This window comes from Rhinatrema bivittatum, chromosome 7 (assembly GCF_901001135.1).
Source record: "Rhinatrema bivittatum chromosome 7, aRhiBiv1.1, whole genome shotgun sequence".
In the NCBI taxonomy this organism is placed as follows: Eukaryota; Metazoa; Chordata; class Amphibia; order Gymnophiona; family Rhinatrematidae; genus Rhinatrema; species Rhinatrema bivittatum.
In genome coordinates this window covers 54,568,053-54,591,418 of record NC_042621.1, presented here as the reverse complement: position 1 = coordinate 54,591,418, position 23,366 = coordinate 54,568,053, and the positions used below count along the sequence as shown (strand labels likewise).

Below are 23,366 nucleotides of genomic sequence, written 5' to 3'. Positions count from 1 at the left end.
CCATGATTGAAAACATTGCTGATCGACGAGCGGCTGCTCATGTTATGATGATGAATAAGTATGTGTCACTTTCCACATTCCCCTTATCTGATTCCTCTGACTCCGATGTCGATTCTGATGATGAGTACATTGATACTAACCTTTAATGCAACCTAAGAACCTAACCAATGTGGGCCACCATTGTTAGCTAGGTTAAGCCAGGCTACAAAGGGGGGTGACACCAATAGGGTCCACCCGTCTCAAACCCGTGAAGAAACCAACCACCTGGCAACATCTTAGGGCCCAATTTGACAGTTACCAGTATTAATCCTTGTTTGTCGTTTCAGTTACTTCCCAGATAAGAGTGATACTTCCGCCTTCCGCCGAAGTTGAAGTATCAAAGGGGGGAATGAAGGAGTTCAATTTCGTGAACCTCTGCAGACTGAGCAACTGAAAAGCCTCTCGTCTAACCCTGCCAGCAGTGAAACGCACAGCCATTTTTAATGTACTAATATTTGCAACGCAAACGGCACATAATGCGTAGTGACGCAGTTACGCACTAACATTTAGTGTAACGTGACTCCATTTTGGAATAATAATTTGTATTGTATTAATACGAACGCCGCTGTAAAATGTCTAACACGTCAATTAAATGACGAAACAATAGTCTGATCATAAGCTACACCTACTAGAGGACCACGCTAGCTAATGCTTGTTCAGCAGTTTGTAAATTGTTTGTTCAGCAAAAACCAGAACGCATGTGTGAAAGATAAGAGTTGTAAAGTGCATAAAAGTTTGCTCCTAAGGGGGCGTGGCATGCAGTTGTACTGAGCCTTTGTCTTAGCTGCATCTTGCTGGCAATAAAAGTCTATCTTTACGGATCAGTTGTCTGGGCCTCCTTACTGACTAAAAAGAGACGGTTACAGAAACATCTGTAATGCATCAGACATTAACTTCTCAATCATTGACTGACATCCTTTCTAAAAATAGGAAAACATTTGTGTTTTGTTTTCCACTTGGCATAATTAAGACAGATCTGCTTCTGAGCTACGCTGTGGTGGTGGTAGGAGTGCATCTACTCTTTCATGCACACTGAAGCGACGGCCAGGGGCAGTTCTATAATGAGGTGGGGTGAAGCGGCCACTTCAGGGGACAACAATTGTCCTCTGAAACCTTCCTGCCACGGCCGCCTCACCTTTCAACAACTGTGCTGGCAGGGAAACCCGCAGTGCTAGCAGCATTGAGCAGTGACGTCCCACGGTGGCGCGGAACTGTAACATGCTGGCAGGGGTTCCCACTCTCTGCCAGCAAAAGGATAATCCAGAGGCTGAAGAAGAGTCCCCGTGGTGCTGTTGCTGTTTTTCCCGCAGCCAGCAGCAGAAAAGGGCCTGCGGTGCTACCAGTGTTTCCCCTGCAGCTGGTGGGAGAAGAGGCCATACTGTGCAGCCAGAGAAAAGGTCCAAAATATGTGTGAGAGAGAGAGAGAGACTAGCCCTGTGAGAGTGAGAGAGCCTGTGTGTGTGTGAGAGAGATTTTTGTGAGTGTGTATGAGAGGGTGGGTGGGTGAGGGTGTGTGTCAACAATCTTAGAGATAATTCTGATAAGTGCTGGAACCAGTAAACACTTTGGTGAGGCTGCAGCTTGTGGAAATTCATGGCAAGCCCCTTTAGTTCTGTGCTTGTAGGCAACAATAGTTAACCCACATTGGCCTAGCTGTTACTTCCATTCTTCCATCTATCCTTTGCCTCAAAAGAATGGCACCAGGACCTTTATTGAGCACGTTTGATGCTAAAAGACTGATTGGTTTAAGTTCTAGACCCCCACAGGAGGCATCCTCCACATATCTGAAGAAAGTCAGCGAAGTACTTGTGTGTTGCATGCCCTGCAACCTGCACATTGGCCACGGCCTTCCCTGGCTGGAAGAATTAGCTGCGAAGGTAGAAGACAGAGATGATGATGAAGTAGCTGAGGATGGCCAAGGGTCTGATCCTAGACAGCTTGCATTGTACCCCAATGTTTCACCTAAGAGCGTATAGGAGTGTGCTTGTGGTGCATTGACATAGCAGATGAAGACATTAAACACTGCCTTGAGCTACTTCCATTTAAATTGTGGGACCTGCATCTGTCAGCCTTTTCCCTGTTGGAACAGTAGTATTATTAGATGGATAAGTGAGGACAGAAGCATTAGTAGACCTTTCTGCAGCTGGAATGCCATGGTTCAGCTAGCAATTCCATGTCTAGATTAACTGAAAATGTTTAATTTGACAGTTTTCAAATACATCAGTGCTGTCTACATTTCTTTCTTTGGGGGGGAAGGGGAAGACCCTTTCTTCAACTTAAGACCCTTCTCAACCCCTGCCCCAAATCTCTTTGGGAGTCATTTTCAAAAGCACATGTAAAATGCCCCCCCCCCCCCCGGGGTGTAGTACATGCGGGAGCAATATCACATGCAATTTGTTTGCGTCTCACATAGAGACGCTCCTGGGGTGGAATTAGGGGCAGGGGATATGATTTATGGGTGCGCTTTAGATTTTAGAAAGCACGCGCACAAACCTCCAGGGGGACCTTGACAGCAGATGGGAATGTGTGTGCCTTTGCCATGCTAAGGTATGCGCAGTCCCGCGCATTTCCAAAGCAGAGTTATGCAGGTAAGTCTGCTTTGGAAACCCAGGCTCTCTCTACGCCTCCAGGTTTAGCATACTTTTTTTTTCCATTGCTTGTTGAATAGCTCTAATGTACTTTCCACAAGTAGTTGTAGCTAGCTGAAAAACAAAACGTGACCACCTAACCTGAACCTGATGCTTCAAGTGCTAAAGTCAGCTGTAAAGGAAAATCAGTCAATCCGAATGACTAATTTTCACCTTTTTTCTGGGACCCTCTGTAAGCATAGTTCTTTCCATGCAGGTCCCATCAACGGGCGAAAGGCGTGTATTACTAGAAGGTTACTCTAAATGAACCCTATAATCATTTGCATAGGAAGTTATGAAACATCTGTTGTGCTTTTTTTTTTTAAAAGCAGTCCTTTCTTCAAATTTAGCATGCTATATTGGGAACAGTTTCCAATAATACTGTAATTTCATGTAATTTGATGTCACTGTAGGAATGTAATTCCAACTTCAACTTCTTTTCCCTTACACCAGTGTTTGCCAGCTGTGGAGCAGGCATCGTGGGCATTGAGGAGACTCATCTGCTATTGGATTTGTTCCTTGTGCCAATACCTGTGACCTCCTCCCTTCTCCCACATCATCTCTTGGTTTTGAAGTCCACGTTGCATTGGTGGGGTTATCCACAGCTTCAGCGTGTTTTTCTGTCACACATCCTCTGGTTTCAGCCTCAGTTTGGCTCCATTACTTTGCAAAGAAGATTCTTACCTTGGGGCCCTTACCTCTCTCTAATTCACTCTCTCCGTCTTTTAACGTGAGTAGATTGCCCACCTGCTCCAGCTACTCACCCTGAGGATGCGCCTGCTCCCTCCACTGCTCACTGCCTACAAACTCCTGTCTCTTCCCTACCCTCAGGTTCTTATCACAAATGGACCCTTCCCTAACCCATCCCCAACCCAGTTCCCCCTGTATGAAGAAGAAAATAGAAATCTTTGCAGTTTGGGGCCGGCATAGCTGCTATATGTGGCTGCCAGAGCCCACCCCCCACTGCTGCCACTCCCAACACTCACAGCAAGTCACACGAGCTGCTCTGTGTTCAATCCCCCTGTTTCACTCGGCCTGGGCATAAGACAGAGGCTGGACTGACTCAAAAGAGAGGGAAGATGAGATGCTGTGTGCAATGTGTGTGCTGCACAAAGCGGGGTCCAGCTATCCCTGCTGCCCAATAATTACCACACTCCGAGCTGTAGCTAGGAAGAATAGGCATGTGTTGTCTGCAAAGAGCCTCTACGTGTTTAAACGCCACCACTGGTGTCTCTCGTTGCTGCAGAATTGCTGAGAGCAGAGCCCAGCGCTGGCCTGGATCTGAGCATCAGGCAGTGGTGTCCTCTCCATGGCACACGTGTTGGCAAACACTGCCCCACACTCCCACTTGACAACTCTGATCCTCCCAAAAGGCTCTTCTCTCCTCTAGCTTCAGCTAAACTATCCTGTACACGACTGTGTGCCTTCCGGTGTGATCATCCAAAAATATGGAACAAGGTACCACTCTCCTACGCCTTGAGCTGTCTTACTTCACGTTCAGGAAAAAAGCTAAAGCACATCTCTCCGTACAGTCCCCTTGGCAGAGACGCCCCTATCTCAGACTGTAGGATAAACACTCTGGCCTCTCAATGCTTTCCATTGTAAATTTGATTCAACTCTAATTTGAAATGACCTTTAACTGTTAGTTAAAACTTGTTTTGTAATCCACCTTAAGGCAGAAAATCAAATGTCTATGAATAAGTAAATATATGGAGCTGCAGACAATGAATCTCATGCCTTCAGTTACATTAAAAGCCAAATTTCCATTACCCCGAGGGGGCTGTACCTTAGTCGCACTCTCCACGATAGATATCCCTTCAGTTGGTAATCCTTGCCTTACCACTTCGGCTCCTAGCGGGAGTCTTCCCATGGGGTCGGTGGTCGCCATCATTCCTCGAACCGAATCTGGACCTGGTGGTGCCGGTCTGATAGGCGAGCCGGGGCTTAAAGAGGTTTCATCGGCCCGAAGGAACGGTTCGTGCTCCTGTTCCACTCCTTCAAGGGCCAGCCCGCTCGGCGTAAGTGGTGTTATTGCCGAAAAGAAGCTTCCTATGCGCGGCTGCGTTGCTTCTAGCGGGACTGAGAGATGTCGCTATTCTTGGTGTTTCTGGCCTGGGAAATGATGCCGGGATAGTTATGGGAGGAGAAGAGGAAAGTCGGGAAACTCTGAGGTTGGATTCCCTTTTACACCCTACATCTGAAGTTACATTAACTGCAGTCTGGACTGCACTCCAATCGATTGAAAAACTAATATTGGCTCTTACTAAAGATGTTTCTGACATTAAAAAACAGACTCTTTCAAATGTGATTCAAATTACCGAACAAAAGCAAAAAAATGAAGCTTTGGAAGGTCGTTTGGTAAAATTGGAGAAAGTGCAAGAAGCACTGATTAAGAAAGATACAGAAGTAGACAGGAGATTGGAAAAAATTGAAAATAATCTAAGATCTCATAATCTTAGATTTATAAATTTTCCTGTTTTAAAAAATGTATCTCCGATAGATATTTTCAGATTCTATGTTACCCATGTTTTAAAAGTCCCGGAAGAGATAAAACCGGTAATAACAAGGGCATATTACCTTCCTACTAAAGAAACGGCCCCAGGCAATATGGAAGATCAATCTTTGCCAGATTTAACAACATTGTTAGAATCGTCTCAAGAACTCTCTGTTTCAAAGAGGAGGCCACTGTTGGTCACCTTCGCTTTTCTCATGGATAAGAACAATATATTTAAATATTTCTTCAGAAATAGACAAGCAACTTTCTTTGGATCTAAGATATGGTGTTTTCCTGATTTGGTTAAAACCACCCAAGAAAGACATAAGTCTTTTTTGAATATGAGAGCGGAAGTAGTACAATTAGGAGCACGGTTCAAACTGCAATTTCCTTGTAAATGCCTTATTTTTTTACAAGATCAGAACTATGTTTTCTTCGATCCTACACAACTCAGAATTTTCATTGACTCTCGTTCTCAAGCTCCATAAGATAACAACTGTTGATGATAGGCATTAAAATGAAGTGTGGATCCCTCTCACTCGGCCGTGTATATATATAAAGTAAATGTATATTGCCTTTATTTAGTGCTTCTTATTGAGGGCTCTTCCCCTTTATTTCTTTTATTTTTATAAAGTACAGGGAAATATATAAGCAGTTTCTTTTTTTCCTTTTCCTTATTATATGATGTTTTTCATTCTGTACTTTAAAGAATTGCCTATTAAGTGATATACTTGTAAATGTATATTGAAAATTGCATAAATAAAAATTTTAAAAAAGCCAAATTTCCATTACTGCATAGTACATTATAAATGGGTCACGTTTGTAAAACAGAAATGGTTTTGAAAATCACGGTCTCTTACAGGAAATATTACTTATTGTTTCCATAGAGCTACCAGATGTACACAGCACTGTACAAACACGAAAGAGAGAGAGAAAGAGACCTCTAAAATAGTAGAATTTGATCCAGGTCATTATTTCCATGGTTCTACATCAAGCTCCATTAACTGGAAACGTTTGATAAGAGGAACTTAGATGTGTACAACCGGTCTTAGAGCCCACTTCTTATCTGGGTCTTTCTCCAGAAATTGTTTTAATGATTCATAACATGATGAACACCGAACAATGCAGGCTTTGAAATACTCCAGTTCTGAACAGAAACGACAAGTAAAAGAGTCGTGAAGATAAGGTAAAGCAGGAAAACTTACTAATGGCAGCTGCCGCAAGACATTTGACAACCACCGGGGGTGGATCGCAGCCCGGGTAGAATGCAGCCGAGACGTACTCTGCGAAGCTGAGGCAAATTATGGCAAAGGCAGAGGGTTTCACGACGATTAAACAGGTCCAGGAGAAGAGAAAAGCTGGGATGGGCCCAAAGGCCTCCAGAAGGTAAGGGTACTCTCCCCCCGACTTTGTGATCATTGTGCCAAGCTCTGCGAAGCACAGCGAGCCTGAAAAAAAAAAAAAAAAAACAGCAGCAATTCCGCATTACAATGTATTCCACGGCTTTTTCATTAACTGTACCCAAACTCAACCCGTCTGAAGCCTCAGCTTTAAAGAAGGTCTCCGTTTCACGGCCCCGTTCAAAAGCACTTGATGGCATGCGTCCTTTGACTTTTGTAGGCACACCATGAGCCTGGTCTGTCTAGGGTTTTCCTGTGTTGTCTCTCTGTGTGGCAGGCACACAACGTTATTCACTATGTATCCAAGTGGGCTAACACAGCGTGGGAAAATTAGGCCCTATGGCTCATTAGTGTTATTGTTGATGGAGGCACTGGAGTTTATCCACTGCTGATAAGTGAACTCTAAAAACTGACTTTCCTCTCTATATACAGTAGTCATGAAAAGGAAAGGACCAAATGTCAAATAATAAATTTATGGGAGCTTACAATAAACAAATGGTAAGTCACAAGAATTTAGTGTGCATGCCAAGAGGGGGAATAAAGCACTACAAAAAAAACTTACAGTAACTGCCTTATAGCCAACAATATATTATATATTATAACATACTATAAGCACCGACTCTTGCTTTTGGTAAATCTATGCGTTACAAGCTTCAATAGCTTCCTATATTTTCAAAATTGGTGATGGCATAAACACAGTGTCTTGATTAATACACTAGTTTATGCAACAGTGAGAGCTACACGCAGAACTAAGGATATGTAGTTCCATATAGTCATCAACTGTGATTTGAGCCCCTGTTGCAGCCTTAATTGGCGAAACTCGACCAGAGTCGGGCTTTTTAATAAAAATCTTTCCACTAAGGTTGTCCCTTTGTTGTTTTTTGCCTTGGCTAAGTGGGACCGCCTTCCGATTTGTTTTATTGGACCTTCCCTTGCAAGGGCTACAAGTCTGCAGGTATTTTTTTTTACCCGCACTCAAATTTTCAATGTGAATTTATGCACATAAATCCATTTTGAAAATTTGCAGCTGAGCACTGAAAATCAAAAGTGTGCGGGTAGATCATTTCCCCACCCTACCCTGATGCCTGGAACTCCTACTTATTATGCGTGTAAAAGTATGCTCTGCGCAGACCCTGAACTGATTTTGTTTACGCACAGGAACCCTACTATTACCATACCAGCATTGCTGTTTGTGAATCCTTTTGCCGTGCAATAGGACAAAGGCAGGGGATAGGACTGCACTCCAGCTTTTACATTTGAATCATTAACTTTTGCACCGGTGCTGCCATTTGGCTGCTCAGATGAGTTCACTGCATTTAATGCAGCAGATACTCAATAAATCCTGTTGTAGCCATACTAAATGAAAAGTAAGCAATTTGCAAAGGCAAGGCATTAATTTGAGCTACTGCGGAAAATCTGCTGATGTGCAGTTTGTCAAGCTAAATCGTCAGATTCGAAAGAGTAATAAATGCACTCGATTGTATGTTTTACCTAAGGTGGCAAGAACTCCACATGCTGCCCAGATGATTAAAGAAGGTCCCACAGCTCCGACGTTTGACAGCACTGATTTGGGAGAAATGAAGATACCCGAGCCGATCACTGTCCCAACAATAACACAGATGCCACTGAGCAGGCCCACCTAGAATAGAAGTGAGAGAAGGTCTAGAAAGCTGAACTGAGCGCACTTTCAGATCACGCGTGGGAGGATAATCTGGTCGCTGAGTACCTCAAGCAAGCTGTGTCAGGGTAACCAAAATATGCAAATTAACCTGATTGACCAACTGCCTGCAAATATTGCATGTAACTCATGATTATTGAACACTGCAGAAAAGCCGACTCGTTTGGTGGCGAGGGGAGGGTAATCAAGGACTGGACTTGAGAACCACCGCTTTAAAACCAATACAGTTTATTAGCGCAAATATTACGTATTGTTATACCATGTCAAGTCATCTTTCTGCAGCTAGGGTTTCCATAACTCAACATGCACATAAAATGTGAATATTAGACCCGTAACTTTCTATTTCCATCTCGTAGCGACTTGTAGGTTCACTGATTAAAAACCTTTTTGATAGTACCACAGCTTTAACATTTAAAATAACAGAAATGTTTGTAAATTTCTACTTTCTGGATTCTCAAACTGCAGGAAAGTATCATTACAGTATCCCTTCAGTTTGGGTTAATTAACTTCTGAGAAGCACTTGTAAAGAGGAGTAAACAGATGGCTCCAGGTCATCTGGCAGAGGTAGCCCTTTGGAGAGCGTGTCCTGTTTTGTAAGCTGTGGTGGTGGTGTGCTTCCATGATTAAAAGCACCACACAAAAAGGACAGGCAAGTTGTGCCAACTTTGTACTTCTGCGGCCAGTCTGAGCGTCGCCCTCAGGGATGATGATATTCAGATTGCCCGCAGCGCTTGCAAACTGATTTTCAAAGGGAAACTCCCCATGAACCTTCCCTCTCAAAATGCGGGCCAGCATATTTTAATGTGCACACTTGGCACCTGCTTCAAAGTATGCACTGGGATTTCAAAATGACCTAACACTGCCCATTTTTTAATGCAGATAAATATGTGTTTACCTATGTAAAAACGTTTGAATATTGCCCCTAAGATGCAAAATATAAATATATGTGCTCGGACCCTCCAGTCCACCACTAGATGTCCCTAGGTCCCCGTTAGATATTTCAACTCTCAGGAGCCTTCCATCCCCCTTCCCTCCTCCCATCTTGGACAGCTAGGATTGGTTGCTCTTGCCTTTGTAAGGCAGTCATTTTGTGATTCAGAGCATAGTTAGCTCAGGACAGACACATGGCAGTACAGATGTCTATTTTCTCCCTCCTGCCTCATCAGGCTTTTGCTTTTTTGAAGAGGACCACACTGCACACTCCCTGCCAGAGGGTCTCTTTGTTCTTAGTTGCTGTAAGGGGAATGTTTTGCTGGAACCCTGTTGGACCTCCCGTTCCAGGTCTGAAGACCACCGAGCCCATTCACTCCCTGAATGTGGCAAGCACCTATGACAGGCTTGGCAGAGTGAGACATTTGATGGCTAGAATAAACCTATTTTGGAAAGGGACTGTATATAAACCTTGTTCCTTTGGGGAAGGTCATCCTCACAGGCCAGACACAGGGGACAGGAGCTGAAGACCAGTGAGCCCATGAATGTGGCAAGCACCTGTGACAGCAGAACACCAGTCTGGGAAGATTTTGGAATCAAAGAAGATATTTTCTCTTTTGTTGTGAAGAGTTGTTTTTTTTTTTTTACCACACTTTCTCTCTGGGAGCCAGGCTGGTAAAGCAGACTCCTGATCCTAAGGAATCACATCTAAACCATCTAAGGGAGACAAGTAAGATCTGGAGACCCCCCCATTATGGGCCCAGGACACAGGGCTGGGTGTTCGAGAAAGAGCTGGAGACTCAGGTAGGACTGTTTTTCTGTGTTAGAAGGGGACTCCTGTTTTAGAAACCCCGGTATGCCGCTGGGAGAACCTTTGTGCACATTTTCATCACCATAGGAAGCTCTGCTCAGATGGTTAAGCAAAGGACACTTACCCAGAGGGAACACCCATGTCTGTACCAAATTCATCTGAACTTCATATTTAAGGATAAAATGGACTTTCATTTTGACTTTTAACAAATCAGTAAATTATAATTTAATACCCAGTGTCTTGTCCTGTCTGGTTTGACCCAGCATCTTCCTCCTGGGGATACCGCCGCTCTCAAAACATGCAGGGAATAACACACCAGTGTCTGGGCCATAAATAAGAACTTTCCTCCACAGAAAGGGTCCACCTCTGGGATAGCAAGTACAAGCCAAGGGAGACATGCTAGCCGGAGCAGCCACACAGAGTAATAAATTAGTTTGTGTGCCCTCGGGAATAAAACACCCCACCTAGGATTTCATATACATCAAAATAATATTAATGGTCTTCACGACTCTCATATTTCATCACCTATAGCCAACTTTTATAAATAGTATATTTATTTATTTATTGAGTTTTATATACCGTCGTTCGGAACCCTCCCACCCACCATCAACATTTGGTTCCTTCCGCTCTCACTAAATAAGTCTGATTTGTAACAATACACATCATACTTCTAATCAGCGTCATCTGTTCCCATGGATGCATCTATTGATCGATATGTATACCATCTGCCAACTTTTCCCCAAAACATTTTCTTCACCCACCATCTCTTATAGTTACCCTAGCACACGCTCCTTCAAGCTTCCCTATTCTTGTTTACATCCCCATTTTTACCATGATTTGATACCATCACTCATATTTCAAGCACAAGACATTGATTATCCCACCATTTACAATCAATAAAATGTTCCTTCTGTAATGATGATTTGCCCCCAAATTATCACGTAACACTACCACTACGTTTCATGTGTATAAGCATCCCTTACACCAGGGGTGGGCAATTCCTGTCTTCGAGGGCCACAAACCAGTTGGGTTTTCAGGATATCCCTAATACATATACATGAAATAGATTTGCATACAGGTGAGGCAGATTGCATGCAAATCACTCTCGTGCATATGCATAAGGGATATCCTGACAATCCGACTAGTTTGTGGCCCTCGAGGATGGGAATTGTCTACTCCTGCCTTAAAGAACCATAATATCACAGGGCAATGAGAGCAGTGGGCAAATGGGGAAAAATACATAGGCCTGCACCTGCGCCTTAATGGGGTAGAGAAGATCTATCGTTTAAGGCCTTTCTGAAATGTGCCCATGGGCGAGGATATCTTGTACTGTAAGACTTGCAAGCATGCTGCAGCTGAGTACGATGCACTAGTGACTCAATGGCCTAAAGCCAATCTGTCCTTCAACACCACCAAAATCCACCAAATATCACATAGCCGAGGATTTGGAAAAAAGCCTTTACGTCTTGCCGTAAGTTCACGATTTCCATTTCTTCCCCCTCAATGGATTGGTCATCTGTAGTCCCGTGATCCTCTCCTTTTCTCCTCCTCTGGTTTCCTTCATCCATTTTGCTCTTTTATTTGTTGGCTTGCAGAAGATTACCAAAGAAGTCAAAGCTGTTATCTGGGAAAAATTGTTGGGACTTTGTTTTACCTGTTACAAAAAGAAATGACCTGAATGAATCTTAGAGAAACAAATCAGTCTGAATGGTTTTGATGCCTAAGCGTTAGCAATAGAAAACAGCAGGGAAAAATAGTCAACGGTAGAAAGTATGACATGGCATCTATAGCAGAATACCTACAGTTACCTGAATATGGAATCTGCTTTGAAGTGGCTGATGAGTCACAAAAGACAGAATATACATTTTTTAAAAATTGCCAACTTCGGCCCCCCCCCCCCCTACGCTTCCCAAACCACTTACCAGCTATGAAATCTCTAGGGTCTGATGTCCCTCCAAGGACCTAATCTCCACACCTGTTCATAAAAAACAAGGCTAATGATCTTTTCAATATAAACTTTTTCTCAATACGGGAAAAGTTCTAGGCTATAGAAAACCGCAGACTAAAGCAGGGATTGCCAACCTTTTTTTGAGTCACAGCACTCCCAACACAGATTTTATTTAATGGCGGCACACCATCACTTTCCCTCTCCTCCAAACCTCAACATAATCACTCTCCTATCATCACTTTCTCTTCCCTTTCCTCTTCCAGCTCCTGGCATCATCACCTTGAATTTTAATTTCACATTTTTTATTTAAATTCTGCTTTTCATGACATTTCAAAGCAGATAACATTCAGGTACTGTAGATACTTACCAATCCCCAGAGGGCTTACAATCTAAGGAGCTCATTCACTAAGCAGTGTTTAGCCATTTACCATGCAATAAATGTTGTTTACTATGCAGTAAATGGCCTACTGCAGGGAATAAGATGAGGTATTTCAAATATTTTGCATTAATCTGACCCTGGCAAAACAGGTTCCCATTTATTTTTGTAACATTTATATACCACAAATCATAATTTCTAAGCGGTTAACAATAAAAACATTCATAAAATCTGTAATACAAATTACAAATACTATAAACATAAAATAAAAACAAGACAAAGCTATATCAACAAATCAAGAACTCGAGAACTACTTTCTTTCTCAAGCTTTGCCCCAACACCTTACGTTCTCATTATCCTTACATCACTCTGTTTTCCTCTGTAATATACTATAAGTTAAGATAATAGATCAGTGGATAACATATCCTATCTTTTAACATGATACCAATACAGCACCTATCTCATACTTTATTGCACATCATTCGAGAAAGGGCATAGAAAATAAAAAACTTTTCATTATTTTTTTAAATTTCAAACAGGAAGATTCCCCTTTTAGCTCACTGGGCAAAGAATTCCAAAGTTCTGGGCCTTGAACATAAAATAATCTTTCACGGAATTCATCCAATCTCATCAGTTTGATAAGATGGAACTTTGTAATAAATTCTGACTTGTGGATCTCAAAGGCCTAACTGGGCGGTAGAACTTTAATGCAGCATTGAAGCATTTAGGTACTAGATCAATCCCTTTTAAACCAATTATGTACAGCAGAATTTTGGACGGATTGCAAAGCTTTAATAGATTTCTGCAGGAGACCAAGATAAAGAGTATTAAGATCCTTAGATTATTGTTTATGCAAATGAGTGTATCACAATCCTCAGATTACGTCCTTAAATAAGGACATAATCTCTTCAATATGTATAATTTAAAATGAGCCCCTTTCACCACCTTAGTATGTGTGACTTCAAGGACAGAGAAGAGTCCATCACCACCCCAAGATTCCGAACCTTAGAAACTATTGGAATCATTATTCCACCAACCGACAAAGAGTTTGGCACATTAGGATCAGGGAATCTGGAATTCTTTCTGTCTTTGCTATGTTCAATAATAGCTTGTTCTTCTTAAATTATCAAAAACTGCATTTGCACTTCTCCAGCACCGTGATACTATTCCAAGACCAGTGTCCCTTTCAATTGATGGGAATATAAACTGACTCAACATTGTCTTTCATTCCTCAAATTAAAGCCATAATAAAATAATAAAGCTGGTATTTTCTAAGCTCCAGTTATTATGCCCACTTAACCTTTGTTACATCTGAGTGATTTCCAGTTGATAACTATGCCCTTGATTAAGTATTGCAATGGGTTGTACTTCAGCCTTCCTTTGACTGACCTTCAAACCCATACAGCTTCTACAGCATGCAACAGCCCATTTAATCTCCGGTCTTTCCATACGTGGTCACTAGCAGATCTTCATTGGTTTCCCGTTCAGTCCAAGATCAATTATAAAATTGCTGGCCTAGTGCAACATTTTTTTCAACCGTCCTGCCACTCCTTGGATTTCTGCAATGTTGAAGTCTTATTGCCCTGTAAGAGCTCTGCACTCCTCCCAAAAGGTTTTATTAGAAATTCCTTTGGCACGTCAAGTCCGATTAGCTGAAATCTGTAAACTCACTTTTCCTGTTGCTGCTCCAAATTACTAGAATCGTATACTTGAGGAATTAAGTATGATCTGTTGCACTAAGCCTTTTAGAAAACAGTTAAAAACATTTCTGTAAGTACAAGCTTTTTCCTAAAATCCATGGTCTATTTTCACTACTGAACTCATCAGGATGTTTTTATTTTAAATCTATGGTATATTTGTTATTATTGAATTCATGAGATGTTTTTATCACTTGATGTTTTAATTTGTTTTTTTTATATGTCTTGATCACACTTGTTTTGTTATTTTTATTAAGTTGTTTGATTTGCCTTTTTTAAAGTGTGTATTAACAATTATTTATTTATCTATTTATTTATTTATTTAACAGCTTTTTTTTATACCGACATTAGAGGGCACATCATATCAGCCAACAGGGCACATGTAAAGCCCTGTTGGCTGATTTTGCTGTTGTCTGGAAACCAATGTGATGTCTCGTGCGAATGTCGGTATAGAAAAATGTTAAATAAATAAAATAAATAAATAAATATCGGTTTAGATCTGAACAAAAGGTGGAAAATACAAAAAACAGGGAGGGGGGAAAGGGGAGCAACAAGAGTAACAATTTGCAACAAAGGTGCTGCGGCTAGGAGGCTCTATATGTGAGCCTGAAAAGTTGAAACTAAAGGGTTAAAGATATTTACATATTGACATATTAACATAGTGCTAACGGTGGCGAGGGTTAATTGCAAGGTGAGGAGGTGAAGGTGGCAGTGGTAAAGGGAACTAGTCAGGATATGCCTGGTGGAAAAGCCAAGTTTTCAGCATTTTCCTGAATTTGTATGGGCAGGGCTCGAGGCGGAGGTTTGTCGGTAGCGCATTCCAGTGAGTGGGGCCTGCTATTGATAGGGCACGGTCCCTTGTTTGATGTGAGGCGGGCTTTTTTGAGGGGTGAGATGTGTAGTGTACCTTTACGGTTTGTTCTGGTTGGGCGGGAGGAGTGTGTGAATCTGAAGGGTTCGCTGAGCCAGGAGGAGTTGCTTTTGAGGATGGATTTGTGTATGATGGTGAGGGTCTTGAATAGGATGCGTGATGGGATGGGGAACCAGTGGAGGTCTTTTAGGAGGGGGGTTATGTGGTCTGATTTGCGTGCGTTCATGATTATTCTGGCGGTGGCGTTCTGTAACATTTGAAGGGGTTTGATAGAGGAGTAGGGGAGGCCTAGGTACAGTGAGTTGCAGTAGTCCAGTTTGGAAACTAGGGTGGCTTGGATGACTGTTTTGGGGTCGTGAGTATGGAGTAGGGGTTTGAGGTTTTTTAAGACGTTGAGCTTATAGAAGCCTTCTTTTAGGACGGAGTTGATGTGTTTTTTTTAGGTTTAGGTGTGGATCAATTAGCACACCTAGGTTTCGTACAGGAAGCTGTGAGGCGAAGGTACTGGCAGCAGAGTCGTTGGGGGATGGGAGTTTGTGAGTTTAGGGTTAGGGTTGTTAACCACTTAGGGTCTTTGACATAAGCAGCATAGAAATAAATAATAATAAAACATAGACCCCTGTCCCATTCCCCCATCCTCGCTGCCCTTGGAGGTTACCGTTTTTCAAGTTGGCACCAGACTTTGCCCCAAACCATCCCCTTCAATTAAAAAAAAAGACAGTCCCCTAAATCTTTGGGGAAATAAATCATTGATATCAGCAGCAATTCACTCCTTCCCCAAAAGTTAGGTTTTACTAGTCAGTCTAATTCCACGACACCTGGTTGAGAGGCATGGTGTGACTTTTTCTCACTGGATCTGCTGAAATAATTCAGGGAGTACATACAGATTATGGCTAGAAGGGTCAAGCAAATTATCTCTCAGCACTACAAAGCCTTTCACCTCTAGGCTACCAGTTCAAAGGTGGCCTATGTGACGTGAGATGTTGGTCTCAGTCCAGTTCTGGGGGCCCTAGCAGAAGTGTTTGCTGTGTGGCCTCTGTCAGAGTCCTGCCAGTCACCAACATGTGAGAAGGACATACGGAGGACGGATTATCTTATTACAGCAGAGCATCTTTTGCCCAGCATTTCATTATTCAGAAACACCCATTATCCATCAAAATTTGGGAGCCAACCTGGAGCCGGTGTCAGCTAAGCTGTAGGGAGAAGGAAGCGGCCAGTGCTCCCCTAAAAAAGAGGTGCAAAAAAATGTCTTGCTTCCCCTTTTCCAGCACTTCACTCTAGCTTCCTTCCCTACTGGAGCCCAGCCCAGTCAACGGGCCTGGTGCGTCTCTAAACCACTCCTCCTGCTGCTGCTGGTGCTCCTCCCTCCCATGCAGTTCAGTCTCAGATTAGCTCTGAACCACACAGTGCTCCATAACTATTGAGATACAACCATACCACCTTGATAGCTGCAGCTAACAGAATGGTATGGTCTCCTTCCACTATATCTTCTGTACTGCTATTCCAGTGTAAGAGTACAGTTTAGATCCAAACAATGCAAAATGACTTAAATTTTCATTCATTTTGTAATTGCAATAAGGCATATGTTGTATATTGCAATGGAACATTGGCTCTTCTCAGGTGCTAACATATGCCAATATAATGCAATAGAAGACTTCTTGGTGTAGACTGTTGGTTAAACACTTATCAGCAATGGATAGTGCAACATATTTGCTCGTTGCACTGCATGATTTTCATTTTGACAAAGACTACAAAAGAAGGCACTAAGGGCATACTTGGTATAGATTTGAAGACGGTTCATTCAGGCTTGTAGATCAGTAATCTTCATTATTTTTCAAGCAGGGGCCACTTTGGCAAAACAGTTCAATGTGAGAGCCAGGACCATCATCGTACAAAGTGGATGGCACTCTGATAATCTAGCCATCCTGGCTGCTCAGGTGCACTCAGAGCAACTTGTGTAACTAAAATGAAGTCTGCTCCTCCATGCTTTCTTCCTCAGCTCGTCTCCCCCAAGCTGGTCTTTCCCCTACACCAGTTTCTTCTCCCCAGCTCCTCTCCCCCACACAATCTTCCCCCAGTGTGTATTATCCCCCTACCCCATCTCGGCCAGTCTCAACTCCCACTTGCCTCTCTCACCAGTCAGCCTCGACTATCCTGTCCCACCAAGCCAACTCTCCCCCCTCACCTTCTCCAAAGGCTTGCTGTCGACATGTCCTCTAGAACAGTTGTACTCAATTCCTTGTGAGAACAGCCTTGGGCACTTCATGGCACAAACTCATTGAGAACTGCGCCATGCCAGAAAGAAACAGAGCAGCTGTTCTGAAGGCAGCGCCGGTAGTAAGCCTCTGGAAAAGATGAGGGATCAGTATGTAGTGCGAGAAGAGAGTCAGGGAGCTACCAATGGCTCCCGGACCTTACAGTGAAGAACATGGGGCTCGATTATATTTAAAGAGTTACATATGTATTTTGCATTTGTAATTGGAAAGTAAATGCTAGTAATTTTAAAGCAGCAGTATGGAAATAAAGATTAACAAACAAAAAAACAATATAAGGTGTAAATGATACCTTTTCTTTTTGGGCTGACTTAATACATTTCTTGACTAACTCTCAGCAGATCCTCCTGTTGGCCAGGTGGCTGCAGGCCCTTGGAATGATTGTTTATCAGCACTGAATTTACTTGATTTTATAAAATACTGAAAATGGTTTGGTAGAAAGAGTTATAAAATAAACAAAAAAGAGCCTTAAGAACAGGAATTAGATAAAAATCTTAATGATAATGGGAATCTTTAGGATCTTTTTTTTGGTCATAGCCTTCAGCTGCGGTCATAAAAAATAGTCTTTGGTAGTGCTTATTATAAATCGTATTTGGGGCCAATTTTCCATGAAGCCATAGCAATAACTGTAGAATTTGTGTTTGGTTGTGGAATTCCAGAAAATTGGTTTGTTACTGCTACCTGTGCCTTTGTGTGTGGTGTCTCCTGTTAGTTCATGCGAGGCTGCCATTGTCCCCATTCACCCAGGGCCATAACTAAGGGTGGGCGAGAGGGGCAGCTGCTAAGGGCACAGACCTCATTGGGGGCCAAAAAATGACTGAAATGTGGGCTTTAGCAGATGAAAAGCCAGGAAGACTTGCCCTCCAATCATTCAAGGGGATGGGGTTTAGAAGAATAGGGAAGAGAGCAAAAAAGGACTGGGGATGACAGTAGAGAGGGGTTAGGAAGAGAGTGGAGATGAGATCAGGGTGGGTAGGTATGCAATTATGCTTGCCCACCCCAGGTGCCCACTCAGCTTTCCTCCTCCTCCTCCTCCTCTAGCATGCTACCCTGCCAACACACTGTCTTATGTGGCCCCACTTTTGCTTGCACAGGTAAGGCGTGGAGTACCAACAAAATCGTGTGAGAGTGAGAAGATGGGATGAAGGATGGAAGGGGCGAGACAGAAGAAGAAAGGAAAAGCATGAAGAAGTTGGGCTGATGGAAAGGATATCATTTCTGTACAACGTGTACCTGTGAGTAATCGCTTGCAAAAGACGGATGAAAGGGCTGTGTGAACACAACTAATTGGCAGTTCACACACTGGCACAGATAACAAAACAGATTTTACTGCTTTATAATCCTTATCTGCATGTTCAGTGTAACCCATGCTTAACAATATGCCTTTTTAAACCTGCCTAATTCCCTTATAGCTATCTTACATAGAAACATAGAAATGACGGCAAAAGAAGACCAGTCGGTCCATCCAGTCTGCCCAGCAAGCTTCACACTTATTTTTTCTCATACTTATCTGTTTCTCTTGGCTCTTAGTAACCTTAGGTTCTATTTCCCTTTCACCCCCACTATTAATGTAGAGAGCAGTGATGGAGCTGCTTCCAAGTGAAATATTAAGTTTGATTAGTTGGGTAAGCGGCAGCATAGCTGTCTGCCATGAAGCAGAGGGCAATGCTGGATATGTGTGAAGTATTAGTTTTTCTTCTCCCCTGTCGTTGAAGCAGGGAGCTATGCTGGATATGCATTGAAAGTGAAGTATGCCTTGAAAGTCACATTAACTATCATCAAATATTGAAAAGCCTAATAATTGGTAATACCTATAGCCCATGAACCCATCCCTGTTTTTTTCTTTCTTTTTTTTTAATTGGGAGATGGCTGCCCTTCATCCTTCCGCTCCGTGAAGGTGGACACCTACCACTGGCCACTGGCATCCCGCTCCGTGAATGCCTCTGTGGCTACTGCCGCTCCGTGCAGTGTTTTACTACCTGCTCTTTATATGCGTCCTCTAGACCTGATGGATCCCATCCCTGTTTTTTTGGGGTTTTTTTAATTTAATTGGAAGATGACAGCCCTCCATCCTTCTGCTCCATGAAGGTGGAACACCTACCACTGGCCACTGGCATCCCGCTCCGTGAATGCCTCTGTGGCTACTGCCACTCTGTGCAGTGTTTTGCTACCTGCTATTTTATACGTGTCCTCTCCCTCTTACTCTCCTTGCACTGTGGCTAGGGGTTCTTCAAAGATGCCTCTCAGAATCTGGGGTCCACTTTGACATCATGGTTTCTCTGCTGTTGGTAACTAGAGATGTGTTTGAAGAACTGGCTTGCTTCCCACAAACCCCTTGTTCCTCGAGGTTTGCTCCATAGGCTCGAATGTCTCTCAGTTCATTGTGGATACTTTGGTAACCTTTAAGTGGCGCCTTATTGATTTCCCTACAATTGGTAGGGTCTGGGTGGGGTGCCTCATTGAATTCCTAATGATCGATGGGCTCTCATTACCAGGGTAGAATCTGTTATCCTAGGTCCCACATCTACTTCTATTGGAGCCTACGGCCCCCACGTCACTGTATAGGTGCAGTGCTGATTATTTTCCAGTGATGGCCACCAATCTTTATCAGCTTGTCTAAGCTTGTTTCCAGCTTGTCTAAGCTTGTTTATTGCTTGTTGTGGAAAGTCCCATATGAAAGTCTCTTTAATATTCTCCTTGCTTTATATGCAAGGAAAAACAAACCAAATATCCTAGCCTAACTTATTCTATTCCTGATCTAAATCTCTTCTCTATTATCCATCCAAACTCTGCCTTTACACTAGAAAGATATAACATGGAAGGGGGGAGGGTGGAGGGAGCCGCGCATAGGAAGGACAGAGTGCATCAGTGCTAGGAGAAACTATGGGAGGGAAGTTAAGAAACAGAAGAAAGGAAAAGGAATAAACACTTAAAAATAAAATAAAAAGAAGAAGAAAATTGAAAAGGAGAAAATAAAATAAAACAAACTGTACATAAAATATAATTAGAAACAATTTGATTTTTATAATAAACATAATTGAAAAACATGCAATCAAAATTGTCCTTGAATATACAAAGTAATGTAAATTATATGCAAGTTATGCATATCATATAGTTCTAACCTTTGCCACAGAACATAACGGAGGGGGTCATAGCAAAGCTAAGACGATGATACACACATTCGTAATTAGTGCACCCATTAAATACTATTTTGTTCAGCACATTGGAAATTTACAAGGTAACTGAATAAGATAACGCCTAACTAATCTGTACCTATAATCCATGGAGGAGAACAATTATATAAAGCTAATTAACAACCACAGACATTAACATTTTAATCACATTCTACACCAACAGTTTCCTAGGAGGAATGATTTTACTAGTTAATTTTCACTGAACATTCTTCCTTACCTTGGGTCTCTTTTTGTAGTATTTCAGTCTTGTAAAGCTGCAATAGAAATCCCTTTCTGCTATGTCAAATTCCAGACATCTTAAAGCAGGTTTGTCAGCAGATAGAGTCAATGTGTGAAGCCATGCTTAGAGGGAGAAGAACCACAAGTACAGAGGTCATCAGGAGTAATAATTAAACACATTTGCCGTGAAGGAATCTTAAGACATGAATCTGATATCAACTAAACACCATTTAATGTATTTGTGATTTTTCTCTGGCTTCATTTACCAGCGGCATCTGTGTTAATGTTTGGTACAAATATAAAATTACCTAGCTGCATAGCTGAGATCAGCTCCTGCCGCCAACACAATAGATGTCTTGACAAATGAGATAGCATAAATCTGCTCTGATTTACAGTGCTGGAGCAGGGGTACTTTGGAACCAATTCTCTTATTAAAAGAAATGCGACAGGCTGAAATTGGTCCCATAAACTTTTACTGCCTCATTTATAAATTGTGGTTCAGGTCATTGTGTATCGTCATTTAGATATTAATGGCTGTACAAGCTAGACTGATGGCTCTGTAGCTGGACAGCCTCCTCTGTGGTCCCACTTCTGTTTATTTTGGCAGTGTGGCCACCTCTGCTCTCCTGCCTCTCAGACCTTTACAGAAGTTGCACTGTGAAGAGCGCAGTCATGTGCGTTCCTTGAATCCCCTTTGGTATATGCCAGGATGCACTCCCCTCAGTCCAATGGCAATTATGGACTCTCCCTCCTGTAGTACTCCTCCCCTATAAATGGGTTTATGACTATTTCACAATCATTTAATATCCCCATTTCCTGCTTTAGGTGCGTCACATTCTTCTCCTTTTGAAAACCTTCAGTGAAAGAGCTTGTTTACGGTTCCCACTTTCTCGGTGAAAAAGTATTTTCTTGCATTCCTTTTCAGCCTCTCTTTCCTCAGCTCTATATGCTGAGCCCCTTGTCCTTGACTTTTTCATTCTATGGAAAATGCTACCTTCCAGTATCCTACCGAAGCCTGCTAAACATTTGAGTGTTTGTATCAGAAGTCCTCTTTCCCTTCTTCCCTCTAGAGAGGACATTTTCAGTCTATGGGTTATAGTGTGGGCTTTGTAGCAATTTGGTGGTCATCCTTTGCATCGCCATACATTCACCTTTGCATCACCTTCACCTTATCGATGTCCTTTTGTAGATGTGGCCTCCAGAATTGCACACAGTACTAAGAATCTGTGAAAATGTGGCAGAATCTGTGGTCATGCCAATTACCTGTACAGAAGTAATATTGCTTCTCTCTTTCTACTTGTAATATCTGTCTTCATGCATCCAAGTACATTGGATATGATCTCAGTCTTTCAGATTTGCTGCTAATGCTCTTCTGAATCCTTGCATTGTGCCAGAGCAAGCTTCCTTCTAGAGTTCATAAGCTATAATATGCATAGGCAACAAATCAAAATGCGCCAGTGGCGCCCAGGACAATTAGGACTATTGCTGTCTCTTTCTGCCACATTTTCTTAGATTCTGATTGCATCTTTTGGTACTTGAGGATCTTCTCTTTCTCTCTCCATACATTCCACAAAATAGTCACTTGGTACTGACACTTCTATTAGCAATGCCATTCTTGTGTTTTTCTCTTTTATCACAATTTCTGTTTTCTTGCATCAAGCTTTGTATCAGTTGAACAGGAATGTCCCAGTTGACCACAACTTCTTCAGGTCTTTCAAAGCCATGATCCAATTGCTTTTGTGGACCTGTGATGTTATATTTACACCGTTTCCAGTGGATGAACCATGCCACCTTATTACGCCTTTCTGTGTGCAGGCCTCTTGACGTCAGCACGTGTCACCCAACAACGAGATGTGGAACTGTTTCCAGTTCTGTTTTAGAGAATCTACATTTGTCGGTTCTGCCATTCTTTTCTGCGTTGGCTGTGAATCCATCTGATCTGTAGACTATTGTCCTCTGCTGCCATTATCAATCACTCATCTTCAGGTTTAGTTCACCTGACTTTAGCCATTCCAGTGTTAAGTTTCTGAAGTAACTCTATTTCCTACTGTATTTTTGCTTTTGCCAATTGTTTTTCTTTGTTTGCTGGTCTGATTCATTAAAGATTATTATCTCGTTTTGCCAATTCTGTTTCTTTCCCCTCTTGTGCACTGGTCTATTCTCTCACTGAAAGAAGTGTCTGAGCTTAAGGATGGAGACAAGTTTTGGCCATTCACTTTTATATGTCATCGCTTTTTGGGTACTGGGACCTACTGATGCTGTTAAGTGGAACAGAGCACTGAGGGGTACAAGTCAGTACCTCCTTTTTTTTTTTTTTCTTCAGTATTTTTGGATGCACCCCTATGGTCTTTAAAACTTCGCTTATCTTCCGTTGTGTCAGTATCTTAGCAAATGGTAAAGTGCCTACCACATAGTTCCTTATGTCCTTGCCTTTGCTCCATCACCCTATTGTTCTAGTGTGAATACCAAGCTGAAGTATTTAAGATATCTGCGGTTTACTGGTCCCCCTCATCACTAAACCCAAATTCTTATTATTCACCTTTTGGTCTTCCTCATTTCACTTATATGTCTAAAGAAAGTTATTCTCTGCCTGTACTGATGGGCAATATATTTCTCCAGTACAACCTTTGCCTGTCTAAATGCCTTCCCTGCTTCCTTTTGTTCTTTTGGTAATTTTGTCTGTCCTCTTGTATCTATTTTCTGAATGCAATTTCTTTTGGTTCTTATAGTTTTCTTTTCCCTTTCATAACATGTCTGACACACAGATTTATTGCCATGTCAATACTTTTTTTTTTTTTTAATTATTATT

The 23,366-nt window shown here is 42.2% G+C and overlaps 1 protein-coding gene across 1 annotated transcript in view; it reads right to left on the bottom strand.

Moving 5' to 3' along the window:
* The window catches only part of SLC7A9 (solute carrier family 7 member 9), a 117,895-nt gene that overhangs the window by 59,389 nt on the left and 35,140 nt on the right, over positions 1-23,366 (bottom strand). The window contains exons 3-6 of the mRNA XM_029608405.1: positions 20,556-20,680; positions 11,443-11,633; positions 8,052-8,199; positions 6,366-6,608 (exon numbers count right to left, since the gene is read on the bottom strand). Of these exons, the coding sequence (XP_029464265.1) occupies positions 6,366-6,608; positions 8,052-8,199; positions 11,443-11,547 (496 nt within the window). The 5' untranslated portion in view covers positions 11,548-11,633; positions 20,556-20,680. The remainder of the gene's footprint in view (positions 1-6,365; positions 6,609-8,051; positions 8,200-11,442; positions 11,634-20,555; positions 20,681-23,366) is intronic.